Genomic DNA, 13,429 nt, shown 5'->3' with positions numbered 1-13,429 from the left:
TCACCAATTTCCTCCTGGCTTACTTCTCGGAGGCAGGAGAGTCTTCCGGGGTCCTCGTTGATGCCGGCTACTAATGTTCGAAATTTGAAAATAAAATATGCCTCACACTGTTCGCGCTCGCGCCTGTTTGAGAAACCGGACTGCGGACTGCAAAAGAGTTACGCTGATATTTTCAAAACTGTGGTTTGGCAGGCGCAGATGTCTAGATAAAGGTAGCTTCGGCAGTGAAGTGGCGTGGTACCGGTGATTATGGAACCGCAGCCGAAATGGGGTGTCTGTTTGGCCGATATATTCTTGTCCGCAGATATTGCAATGTAGCATGTATATTACGTTACTGGAGTCACAATTAAGGGTTTCAGTTATGCAGAATTTGAAATCCCAGAAGTTCGCTTTGGATTCACGTGTTGTGATCATCTGTGGGCATACCTTGCATCGAGCTTTTCCGCAGGGATGGCACCCTGACTGAACTTTAAGACGTTTGTTTTTGCTCTGACAGGAATGTCCTTCAGATTTTTATCCCTGCGGTACACCACGTGAGCTGGCTTGACAAAAATAGAAGTTAGTCGTTTGCTTTGCCTGATTATGTTGAAATGGCGGGAAAGTATGTTGTTGATTCGTGGCGCTGATGAGGAGTAAGTTTGTACAAGGTTCGTTTGGGAAGTCGTTTTAGATACTCTGTTTGGTCCCTTAACTATATCATTCCTGTTCACGTTGCGAGCACGTAATATGGCATCGTCAATAATGTCTTCCGGATAATTTTGTCTCAATAAGGAATGCTTAAGGTGTTCTGCGTCGCTGTCGAATTCCCGCATATCGGTGCATACCCTTCGGTACCGGTAGGCCAGAGAATATGGTATGCCCGTTTTACAATGCTTTGGGTGGCTGCTGTTGAAATGTAGGTACGATTGACGGTCTGTAGGCTTTTTGTAAAGGTTTGTTGAGAAGTTGTCATTTTTGACCGTGACAGTGACGTCCAAGAAGTTAATGCTAGTTTTGGAAATTTTGTGCGTGAATTTATATGACGGGTGGCACTTGTTAAAATGCTCTATGAAGCGGAAAAGACTTCCCTCATCGTGGTTCCATATCATAAAAATATCGTCTAAGTATCTTCTGTAGTAAAAAGATTTCAAGGTGTGTCCCTCAATGAATGGGATTTCAAGTGAAGCCATAAAGGTGCTGGCGAAGTTTGGGGCCATTTTCGTGCCCATTGCAGTGCTACTGATCTTAAGGAAATGCTTGCCATTTAACTCAAAATGATTATAATTTAGTACAAGTTCAAAAAGTGTAAACAGTACCTCGCCACTTACATTAGTTGATGAGTCAGATTTTACATATTCAGAAACCATAGCCGCTATTACGTCCTGGTGGGGTATGTTGGTGTACAGTGAGCAGAAGTTCATGGTCACCAGAAAACAACCGCCTGGTATGTTGAGACTTGAGGTTTCGCAGATGAAGTGGTTTGTGTCCTTTACGTTATAGGGAAAATTTGGGGGGTGTTTTTTTATTAAGGAATTGATGAATTCTTATATATTTTCTGTTGATGTGCTGTTACTGGATACTATCGGACGTCCCGGATTGCCTGCCTTGTGTATATTGTGGAGCAAATAGAATCGACCGGGAACAGAATGGGCCGGTAACATTGCTTTTAACATTTTGCCGGTAATTTTCTCATCCCGGCGGAGATTATTTAGGGTTATTTTTATCTGCCTTTCAAATTCGGGAGTCGGGTCCGTTGGAAGTTCTTTTTAGAATTTTGTGTCTGATAGTTGTCGTTCCCCTTCCTTTAAGTAGTCCGACGTGTTTAGAATTACTATGCAGCCCCTTTAGCAGCCGGTTTGATGGTAATTTCAGTGTTTTTTCGTAGTTCATCGAGTGCCCTTCGTTCTGACTTTAATATGTTGTTTCGATATGGCCGATATTTTTCATACCGGAATTATCCGGAAGACATTATTGACGATACCATACTACGTGCTCGCAACGTGAACAGGAATGATATAGCTAAGAGACCAAACAGAGTATCTAAAACGACTTCCTAAACGAACCTAGTACTAACTTACTCCTCATCAGCGCCACGAATCAACAACATACTTTCCCGCCATTTCAACATAATCAGGCAAAGCAAACGACTAACTTCTATTTTCGCGAGGCCACCTCGCGTGGTGTACCACAGGGATAAAAATCTGAAGGACATTATTGTCAGAGCAAAAACAAACGTCCCAAAATTCAATCAGGGTTCCATCCCTGCGGAAAAGCTCGATGCAAGGTGTGCCCACAGATGGTCACAACACGTCAATCCAAAGCGAACTTCTCGGATTTCAAATTCTGCATAACTGAAAGCCTTAATTGTGACTCCAGTAACGTAATATACATGCTACATTGCAACATCTGCGGACAAGAATATATCGGCCAAACAGACACGCCATTTCGGCTGTGGTTCAATAATCACCGGAACCACGCCACTTCACTGCCGAAGCTACCTTTATCTAGACATCTGCGCCTACCAAACCACAGTTTTGAAAATATCAGCGTAACTCTTTTGCAGTCCGGTTTCTCAAACAGGCACGAGCACGAACAGCGTGAGGCATACTTTATTTTCAAATTTTGAACATTAGTAGCCGGCATCAACGAGGAGCCCGGAAGACTCTCCTGCCTCCGAGAAGTAAGCCAGGAGGAAATTGGTGACAAAGATTGATAGCTGGAGACCATGCTTGTTTTTTCTGACTGACTCGTACGTGTACACTGTGCTTTCTTGTTTTTTTTCGTTTTTCTTCTTTTTTTCTTTATTTCTTGTTTTTCACATGCACATACAAAGCGTTTATGTTCGCCTACCACTTGATGACCATTGAAGGGAAACGGACGAAGATGAAAGGTAAAAAGTCGACCGACCCATTAAGGGGAAATCCTTTCCTCACGCACGCCGTCACGGACCCCTCCCGCTACCGCGGCGACAATCTTGGGTGGCCCGACAAACGTCGAGAAGTCACCAGCATGGAATAAGAACCGGATGTGGACGTACACGGACATTTGGTTTCGTTCTCAGTGTTGACAGTGGTTCTTCCTCTTTTCTACTTTTTTCTTTTTTTTTTCTTTTCGTTTTTCCTTCTTTTTTCTTTCTTTTTTTCTTTCTTTCTTTTTTTTTAGTTCGCTCTCACTTTCGCAAACATCTTTCAGGGCGAGGGGACGCGGCAGCAACGAAGTTTGGAAGTTCATGTTAGTATAATTCATCCCCTGGTGAAGGGAGGACCCCTCCCGAAACTGTTGGGAAATAAATATATTTATCCTTGTTGAAAACGCTCCCGTTGTGCCATATATATATATATATATATATATATATATATATATATATATATATATTCTCAAGTAGATCCTCCATGAGCAGTCAAAACGTGGTTTAGTTCGACTTTTCAGCCAGAGTCTGGCCTTCTTCAGGAATGAGGGTACAGTTTGTTGGTTGTCAGCTTTATAGAATCCTAAATTAGAGAGGGTGCGCAAAAAATAGAAAGAAAGAAAAAAAGCCAACGAGAACATGATGTAAAACCCACTCCCCCGTCCGCCCCCTTCCACTCCTTTTTTTTTTCGACGATCACCTTTAAGATGTCCGTGGTCTGCATATCCTGTGCGCGGACAACTTAAAGGGGATCGTGGAAAAAAAAAGTACAAGGGGGCGCCAGTGAGGGGGTGGGATCTACATCATGTTCTCGTTGCCTTTTCTTTCTTTCTTCCTTTCCTTCTTTCTTTCTTTCTTTCTTTTTTTTTCGCGTACCCTCTCATTTTTGATTGTATAAAGCTAAGCACCAACAAACTGTACACTAATTCCTGATGAAGCCCCACAACGGTGGTCTAGTGGCTAAGGTACTCGTCTGCTGACCCGCAGGTCGCGGGTTGAAATCCCGGCTGCGGCGCCTGCATTTGCGATGGAGGCGGAAATGTTGTAGGCCCGTGTGCTCAGATTTGGGTGCACGTTAAAGAACCCCAGGTGGTAGAAATTTCCGGGGCCCTCCACTACGGCGTTTCTAATAATCAAATGGTGGTTTTGGGACGTTAAACCCCACAAATCAATCAAATCAATAATTCCTGAAGAAGGCTGAAACGTCGAAAAAAATAAACTACGTTGTGACTTCTCACGGAGCCATCTGCTTGACTATTTGTATATATATATATATATATATATATATATATATATAATATATATATATATATATATATATATATATATATATATATTGCCGCGCTCGAAACAGACAGAGAACGAAGGCGATGTGTGCGCCAACAGTCTCGTGAAAAGGGACACAAAAGGAGACGACGTGCTTTCGTTAGGTCTCTTGCTCTTGACTCCTGCATAAAAACACACGCCGTCGGTTCTCGGACGCAACATCTCTGTGATCTGCTTACGTTGAACCGCGACACTGGTGGTGGTGCTGGGTGTCGATCCCAGTACTTCTCGCAAGCGACAATATCATCTTGCATTACAAATATTTAAAAGCGGGTACCATTAAATAAACTCCTAGCATCGCGTACGATTGAAGTAGCCGTATTTATTTTGGCATGGTTTGTTTATTTAAACAACTTCATTTCGGTAATGAGGTCCGCCTTGGGGGCAAAGTGGTCATGGTTCTCGACTGCTCATCCGAATGTCGTGGGTTCAATTCCATCTGTGGCCATCGCATTTCGATGGAGATGAAATGCTGGACGCCCATGTTCAGTGCGTCGTTAGTGCACGTTAGAGAACATCCAGGTTGTCGAAATTTCCGGAGCCCTCTACTATGGCGTCTCTCATAAGCAAGTTATAGTTTTGGAACGTAAAACCCTAAATTTTATTATTATTGACTTTGCTAAATGAGGTCTGTTTGAGGTGTATGACTCGCAGAGTGTTATTGTGTTGGCACTGGTCATCCGTCGAGAGCATATTCGACACACACTTTCTCTTGCTCTGTCTTTTCACACTTTCTTCTACCTTTTTCAAACTCACCTTTCGCGTTCACCCATGAAGGGTAGTAAGTCGTCTTGGTCTGGTGAACCTAGCTCCCTGCTTTTCCTTCTCTACCATTTTTATTTCTAGGATTGAAACTGTATAACCTCATGTTTCGTAAGCCTTATCACGATGCCACAAAAGGTGTTTTGCCTATGTGCTCCTCCCGTAATTCTCCACTTGTTTTGTGCACTTCAGCCAAATTCGACTGATGGTAAAAGCTGCGAGGACGTTGCAGTTTCTACGTAAACTTCCTAAGGTTGATTCCTACCATTATGTCACGATATATGCTCAATGTCACTTTTTCCCCCTCATGCGAGATACCGAAGCTTGAAGCAGCTAGAGTACAGACCACTAACACCTGAACAAATTAACTGAGTCATGTTTGCTTCTGCCCAAGTACTTCATTTACTATTACTTGTGCTGGCGGGTTTATCCTGAGTCGAAACACTTATTTTACAATACATGCTAAGTTTCAACGCAGATCTCTTTTGAAAAGGTCCTTTTTACCGTTTGCTCCAATTTACATTATTCACATTCACCTATGGAGTTGAACTCACGCGTAGCATGCCGGCAGCGTGGAAGCGCTTCACGATGTCCCGCATCGCATCCTTGGGCATTTGGGCGAACAGCGTGCAGTAGCGGCCCTTCAATAGTACCTCACCCTGGTAGTCGTGAACACGAGTCTTGAGGCACTGCTCGTAGCCGCCTAAGCTCACCAGGCTGCCCTCGAGCAGGTTGGTCGGAACCAAGCCATTGGCGGTCACCACTGTAGAAACGCGTGGGTAGTCACGGTTTATTATTTATCAAATCCGTTTCCCAATAGCGCAACAAGCTTACAGAAACAAGTTAGCGACGTAAAAGGGAAACGATGGACTTTTAACTGCAAAATTGACATATGAGAGTCACATCATGTAGCACCACATAGGACGCGCTAATCAACATAACCAGAACAGACTCGACTAGGCGTAGAGACATCATCGCATGGCCTGATTAATGCCGTATTCCGGTTTTTATCGGAGATACTGAGGCCCATGCTTGCACAGTTCTCTGCTTGTTCCTTACTTTACACTCCACGAATATTTCGATTTAAAATTTTCGCGCATACACACAACAAAGGTGTGGCCCATTGCTCTGGTTCGCATTCGCATACTTTGCAATAATCGGATAGCTATCACTGTGCCACAAGCGTTTCATTGGAAGCGATGAGTGGCACTAATCACAATAAAAGCCAGTGGCACTTCCCAAGCTCTTCATTAAGTCTGTATAAGGTACTTTCGCTGGTTAGATATATTTATCGGTTTTACTTATTTCAACATGCTGCCTTTTAGAGGGACTATGACTGGAGTGTGGAGAAGCAGACACAAAAATAAATGCAAAAATGCAAAACAAGACAAGATGCACATAACATGACTCTTTATACTTAGCATTATATTAAAGAATTCAACGACTGATAAGAATAAGAAGTGATGACGATGAAGTACAAAGGATTAGTTTTACCCGATAAAGCAATTGCAGAGTTCTCCACAGCTGTAAAAAAATTTAGTAGACGTTCCCCTACAATGGAAATAGCAGCAAGAAAAGCTTAGCGTGTACCCACCTGACCTATAATTTTAACGCGATAGCGTTAAATAGCCCTTTTCGCAGATATACGGCGTCGGTATGGGAGTAGTTGGTTGTGAGCGAAAAGTAATGATGTTGTCCATGATCGAAAAATTGAAGAAAGTGCAAATTAAATAAATAAGTAAACTTTCCGGGTCTGAGTGAGGATCGGGCCCAGGTCGTTGGTGTGGTAAGCAGGTGTTCTATCTCACAGCCACGTGTTTACTTGGAAATACTCTGAAAATAACTTACTTTGCTCAGAAATGCGCTAAAAATAACGTTCATGCTTTACAAACACACCTGTCTTGTACAATACAACAAGTACTATCGAAGTAATATTTTAGGGTACAAGCGTGCATTGCCCTCGGCAGTCAGAGCATGTGATTACCATAACAACTTCATGTTTTAAGGTTGGCCACTCTTTACAAAAGGCACCGATGTTGCTGCGCGTATTAACACAACGTAGTGGGTGCATATATAGCAAGTTCAAGAACATTTCACGCGCACACTTGCTCGTGGTTTAAAGCGCGCTACATGTTATACAGAATACAGCCATATGCGAAAGCTTAAGTGGCACAAGCCAGTTTCAACTTTATTGGTTACATTTTAGAAATGCACAATTTAAATATATCGAGTAATATCTTATGATGAAAAAAAGTATGCACTAAGTGGTTGAAGTACGCACTAGAGACCGGATATCTCTATTGCATTTAACTAGTAAAGTCGAAGCTTAAAGATCCCCCAATTTATTTAATTAAATGCATTGTGTAATGCTCTCTTTTAACTATTTAAACACTATCCTACTCTGGGCCAAATAAAGTTGCTTCACTCACTCCCTCACTCACTCACTCCTCTATGCCGATGATCAGGGCTTCACCCATGTGTTTAGCAGTGAGATACTTTTGTTTCTACAAACAGGCATGCGTAAAACAATGAAACGCAACAATAAAAGGTGACAATACAATGTGACAATGTAAAGTTACAAGGGACCTCAGCGTAAGCTACTAATTTTATATCAGAAACGGCTGATTGTTGACGCAGCCCGCGATCGAGGGAATATCAGTTATGAAATAATACCGCGCGCAAACAGGAATCTGACTGGTGCACCTTTGTTGGCCTGTTTTAATTACCTGTATTTTTGTAAATTTGACAGCGTCATGTTTTCAACGAATTGCAGTGCCACAACCAGCACCAAAATATGTGACTCATGAAAACTTAGAAGCTGTATTAAAACTCATCGGTGCGGTGAATGAAAGAAGACATATTCAATTCATGATGATGCTTGGTGGAAATAGGTTTAGCAGTTTTGATGCAGTACATAAATATAATAAATCGTGGAGAATATAAAAAAAGAAACCTTGAAAATTCAAAGCGAAAACTAAAACGTTGGAAACGACGTGAAATTTACCTGTCGTAGCAACGATAAATGAAGCCCATAGCTTTCATCAGGACAGATTCCATTTTGTTGTACCTAATATTTTGCGTGTTCGTCATATCCATGTCGGAGTATTCGATGAAGCAGTGTTTTACAAATGAGAGGTTTTGTGTGAGGTGAGGCCGAATGAAATGTACGTTGTATTTGCCCTAGTCTTCTACGCCCGCTGTTGCAGATGAGTTCAATGTTATGTGACATGGCGAGATTCTTTGAGGAGTACAAAACCTATTGATATTTATGGTACTGCAACACATTTACCAGAGGAGTACAAATAAACCAATGAGCAAACTATGATAGGATGGAATGTTTGGTAGATCACATAAACAGTTTTCCGGAAATTATTGACATCTTCCGAGTCTCAAACCGTGATTGGTAGATGCAAATAAATCATGAAATTATATTCTCATAGCCACTCCGCTGTCCCAATGAGCCTGCATTTATGAGCTGATGTTACTGCACACTGTGTTGAACTACTACAGAAAAGTACGTTAATATTTTAATGGTTGTAATGTATTACGTATGTCATATCATCTAAGTGGCATTAAACTATACGAAAATCATATCACGTGATTTAAAAAAAAAGCTGCGTTCAACAGAAAACAAACGCCTATACACACACTAAATGTATTATTTATTATCATTTCAACGGTTGCAAGAAAACAAGAAGGGCTGTTTGGCAGTCCACCATTATTTTGCAGTCATAGGTAGTCATTTTCCGCAAACAGGTACATCTATTCACTAACGCGTTAAACATAAGGCAGCCCATGACGTCTCATTTTATGAAACTGTATTGATGAAATTTCGTGTCATAAGGAACGTTTAGCAGCATATATTCGTAAAGGCATTCATGGAGGCTGATGCAAGCCCGAGCACTGTGCAAAAATGGTTCGCACCTTTAAAATGTGACCAGTCGAGTACAGAATTAGAGGGGTCACGGTCGAAGAGAACGGACGGAAGTCAAATTAAAGACCGAGGGTAGGTTAATCAAAGACAACATAATAATAATAATAATAATAATAATAATAATAATAATAATAATAATAATAATAATAATAATAATAATAATAATAATTGATCTTTTATTATTATTATTATTATTATTATTATTATTATTATTATTATTATTATTATTATTATTATTATTATTATTATTATTATTATTATTATTATTATTATTATTATTATTATTATTATTATTATATTTGGAGCAAAAGGTGTTATGAATTGATTTTTCGATTTGATCAGAACTTGTATCACATGGAAAAGGTGCGAAGAGTGCTTAGACATACACGCGTGGAGAAGGTTCTTTACGATTGTATTAAGTTACGCTCCTTATACGACAGCTGTTTTAAATAAATCACCAGCCATAGAACCGCAATAGGTCATCAGGGCTGAGAAAAAAATCTTCTGTTGTTGAATCAAGACATCCAGCTGAGCTCGACAAAAATGGCAGCATATCCACGGAGTGAATGATGGGGAGTGGGGCGAAGCATTCGTCCGTCCATTCGTTCTTGCTTCCGTCCGTTCCTGCGTACGCCTGTGTAAGCGTCCATGCGTCCATTCACCCGTCCGTGCGTGCGTCTGTTCGTGCGTCCGTCCCTGCGTTCGTCCATGCATCCGCGCCTGCGTCCGTTCATGCGTCCATCCATGCATCTGTCTGTGAGTCCGTTCGTCCATCTATTCAGCACTCCAAGTACCACCATCTCGCATCTTTTCATCATATATTCTCCATATAGAAGCACCGCCATCCAGCGGACATTTCAAGGACTAAACGGGAGGTGGCACATGCACACTTTTTTACGGCTTGCGCTTCGGGTTTACTTCCCACCTTTAAACACCTCGAGTTCATGGTATATACTAGTTCACTGTATTCATGGCTATGCGGCCCAACACTCGCTAAACCTATCTAAAACCAAGGAGGTTACACCCATCGAGTATAACGTAGCAACCCTTTCTTGTCAGATCGTGCTCAATGTACACGCCAATAGCTGCTAATGGGGATCGCAGCGTGCGCGTTACCGAAAGGCCGAATGCTCCTGTCTCTCATTCCCCCTTAGCAGCCATTAACATGTGCATTGAGCACTATCTTTTATTGTTCAACAACGCGCAGGAGAAATCTCTCACCGGAACCACCTTGGAGGTCAAAATCGTAAGGACCACTATTTCGGGTATGTGCCACTGGTGGTTAGGTTCTACTCAGGGACGCACAAGCCACGCCATGAGGAGCTTCGCCCCTAAAAGGGTGATAGGATTGTTTAGGTGATTAACATAACAAGGCATTACATTTTTTACATCATAATTGAAGTGAAGATCACAGTTTTGGCTGCTGCTCGCTTTAGTGACGACAAAACTTGGCGTTGGCCCACAGGTGTACTCACTGCGTAATGCCCACGGTTCCTTGAGCCTCAAGTGAATGAAGAGTTTGATGAGGCTAGAGGAACAGGCAGGGCTGAGTTCCCCGCTTGTTAACAGCTCCGAGACCATCGGTAGGGCCTTTCGAGAAAGCAGGTTGAGGGCTTCGTCCACATCGGCTTCGAAGCTGCGCGTTGTTGCCGCAGTGGCCGTTGGTACTCCCGTCACGACGTTTGTGGTCTCGTGGGCCCCTTCGACAGTAGCAACAAGGTGGGCGACGATGTAGCCAAGAAAGCGAAGCCTGTTGCTCCCAGTCATGCTAATTGGGCTTACTATTTAGCACTTACACACCACCCTCGCTCTTCGTACGCCGAGTGATACCTTCTTAGGGCTTCCGTCCAGCTCGTCGGCCTGACGAGCAAGCTGACATGTCCTATTTTACGTTGCCTAAGCAACACGCACTTGGTCAGCAAGTGCTTTGAGCTGCGTGGACGCACTATACTTATAGAGTAGCTAATGTCAGCGCACGCGGGCGGCTATAACTTAACGACCTGCCGACAGGCACAGCAGACCGCTCAAGCGGGCCTCCGGTGTCGAATTGTCTGCGTCATCGGATCTCCGACTCGGAACAGTGCATCGTCGTACACGCTCCGTTGAGCGCAGATTATGCGGCACTCGCATCGATAGAAAAGGCAAAATACGCGGCAGAAGCGATGAGGAAGACGACAGGATGGGAACTGCAGAGCGGCCGGGTCAACAAGGGCTCGCCTTCGCGCGCATTTAGAATAAGCTTGAACAACACGGGAAGGGAGGAAGTTTAACATACCGTCGAGCGGCACCCAAAGGGACTGGAATGCCGTCCATGGAGCGTGGACTGCTTCGAAGTAAATAAAAGCCATCGTGGAGGTCACCATGGCACGCTCGATCGCGGCTGCGCCAATCTAAGCTCTTTGTTGTGCGAGTATTTTGCATTCGGCAGCGTCACGGGCAATCGAAGGGCACCAGCCATGCCGCGTAACCGTGACAACTACGCAGGCTAATGCAGGAGACAAACAGCGTAAGCACTGTGTGAAAGACAAGGCAAATTGTGACCGTATGATGGAACCGATGACCGCTGCAGCACCCACATCACTTGGAAGACAAGTTGTTGGGTTGGAGTGCCGTAATGGACATGGAAATGACGACAGATGTGCGGATTTGACCACGCATATAAACCATCTAGCTTAATATTTACCACATTGTTCTAGTAAAACTGCCTGCAAGGCTTCTCGTGTGTTCTTTCTGTACCTGTCAGAGCACTGCCTGTGCTAACCAGTGCCTTTTGAAAGCTTTAGACCTGACTTCGGCAAGGAAGAATACATCTTTATCCAACCCAAGTATTGAGGGTTCGTATGTTGTGAGCATTATTGTGACATTTTATTGGTATTTCACTTCTTATCAACCAGTTGTTATGATACATATACATGTAAATAAATAGAAAAAGTGCGGAGCGATACAATAGTATTTTATTGCATGATGCGAAATTGTATGGTTTTATGCCACAAACGCACACATGGGCATGGCAATTAAGAGCCGTCGTAGACAAATTTTCAACAGCAAGAGGTATTTTACCATTAGTGGAGAGACATTTCCTGAGACAATTACAGCGCTTTGTTTAGTATAATACGTTTAAAAGTGGGGAGAAGCTGTAAACGTAGCAGTATACCGTGCGTCGGCCATTACAATAGGATCGCGACGGATTATTATTCGCTGTTACAGGGCTACGCATGATCGCGGCCATGTAACAGGCGGTAGTTTTACGATATTGTTAAGCTGCGTGCAATGAATTCATATGTGATGAAAGTTTACACATGTTATTATGTCACTAGGCTACATTATTTTAACTATTTGTTCCTTAAGTATAACCTTCTGGTTTCACCGAAGTATAACACCGACACGTAGGTATACATTAAACTGTTTAGAACAAGGATCGAGAAGCGAATAAAAAGAACACCATAGGAACGAACAAGCAAATAAACAAAAAAATAGAACAAGGTTCGTTCCCTTAGTGTCCTTGATCTATACGCACTGTTTGAAACTTAGATGTCACTGTTGTACTTGGGGAGACAAAGAGTATGCTTGAAGGGCACATACTGACCATGATCTAGCACTGTGAAGTGAATATGGGAATTGAAAACGTTCCTTTTGCATCCACTGCTTGATTTTTGTTACACTTTTTTACCCTATGTTCTAAATATGCACCAATCAGGCCTCATCAAGTGTGGTGAATTTCTGATCCTATGAACGTTCTCATATGCGACGCTCGAAACTTAATTCGGCTGTGATCAGATGCAGATGATTCAGCAGGTCAAACAACCATAGTTAGAACCAAAAAATGGTTTACACAAATCGCTTCATACGTCGTATAAAAAGAACATTCGGCCACCGAGTCAAACCGCCTTCCTCAACATCTCGTATTTACAATATCCTGATCTGCTTTGTATTTCCTATTATGACTTCGTTGCACAAGAAAATATATGACAATCTTGTGGAGTGTGTCAAGGAAAACAAATGTTAATAAATACTGATGGTTCTTGAAATATAGGCTGTGGTCTTTTCAGGGAAAAAAAGAAAAAAAAGCTAGGTAACGGTCAAGAATGTCAGTGAACTGGGGAGGTTGTGCTCTGAACTCATCAACATGCAACTAATAATTAAGATATTGGAGGCTCTCTATATCAATGACATTTAGTGCAATGGTTGTGACCTGAGGATGTATTAAAGTGTAGCTTTGCATGGTGTTAAAGGTACAATGGTTGTTTTTTTTTTTGCATCAGACGGAGACGAGAGAGGCAAGCAGTATCACAAAATTTTAAAGATTTGAGCGGACAAATGAAAACACGGTGGGCTGTTCCACGCTTTGTTTCCATCTGTCAGCTTGCATCGAACTTCGACAAGCGATCTTGTTTTTATTGCGATAGCAATTAAATGACATTCTTGGCTAGACTTTCCCGCCGGCCTCGACGTCGCCGTCGCCACCACTCACCGTATATGCATACGTATTTATATATACGAAAACGCAAGAAAGAAAAAAA

The 13,429-nt window shown here is 42.5% G+C and overlaps 1 protein-coding gene across 2 annotated transcripts in view; it reads right to left on the bottom strand.

Annotated features, from left to right (window-relative positions):
- LOC119162147 (uncharacterized) overlaps window positions 1–10,900 on the bottom strand; it is a 46,037-nt gene extending 35,137 nt beyond the window's left edge. For both annotated transcript variants that reach the window (XM_075885804.1, XM_075885803.1), the window contains exons 1-2: window positions 10,385–10,900; window positions 5,530–5,738 (exon numbers count right to left, since the gene is read on the bottom strand). In XM_075885804.1, the coding sequence (XP_075741919.1) occupies window positions 5,530–5,738; window positions 10,385–10,676 (501 nt within the window). In that variant the 5' untranslated portion in view covers window positions 10,677–10,900. The remainder of the gene's footprint in view (window positions 1–5,529; window positions 5,739–10,384) is intronic.
- Between the last annotated feature and the right edge of the window lie 2,529 nt (window positions 10,901–13,429).

Source organism: Rhipicephalus microplus, unplaced genomic scaffold, assembly GCF_043290135.1.
Source record: "Rhipicephalus microplus isolate Deutch F79 unplaced genomic scaffold, USDA_Rmic scaffold_327, whole genome shotgun sequence".
Lineage (NCBI taxonomy): Eukaryota > Metazoa > Arthropoda > Arachnida > Ixodida > Ixodidae > Rhipicephalus > Rhipicephalus microplus.
This window is presented reverse-complemented; position numbering and strand designations above follow the sequence as displayed.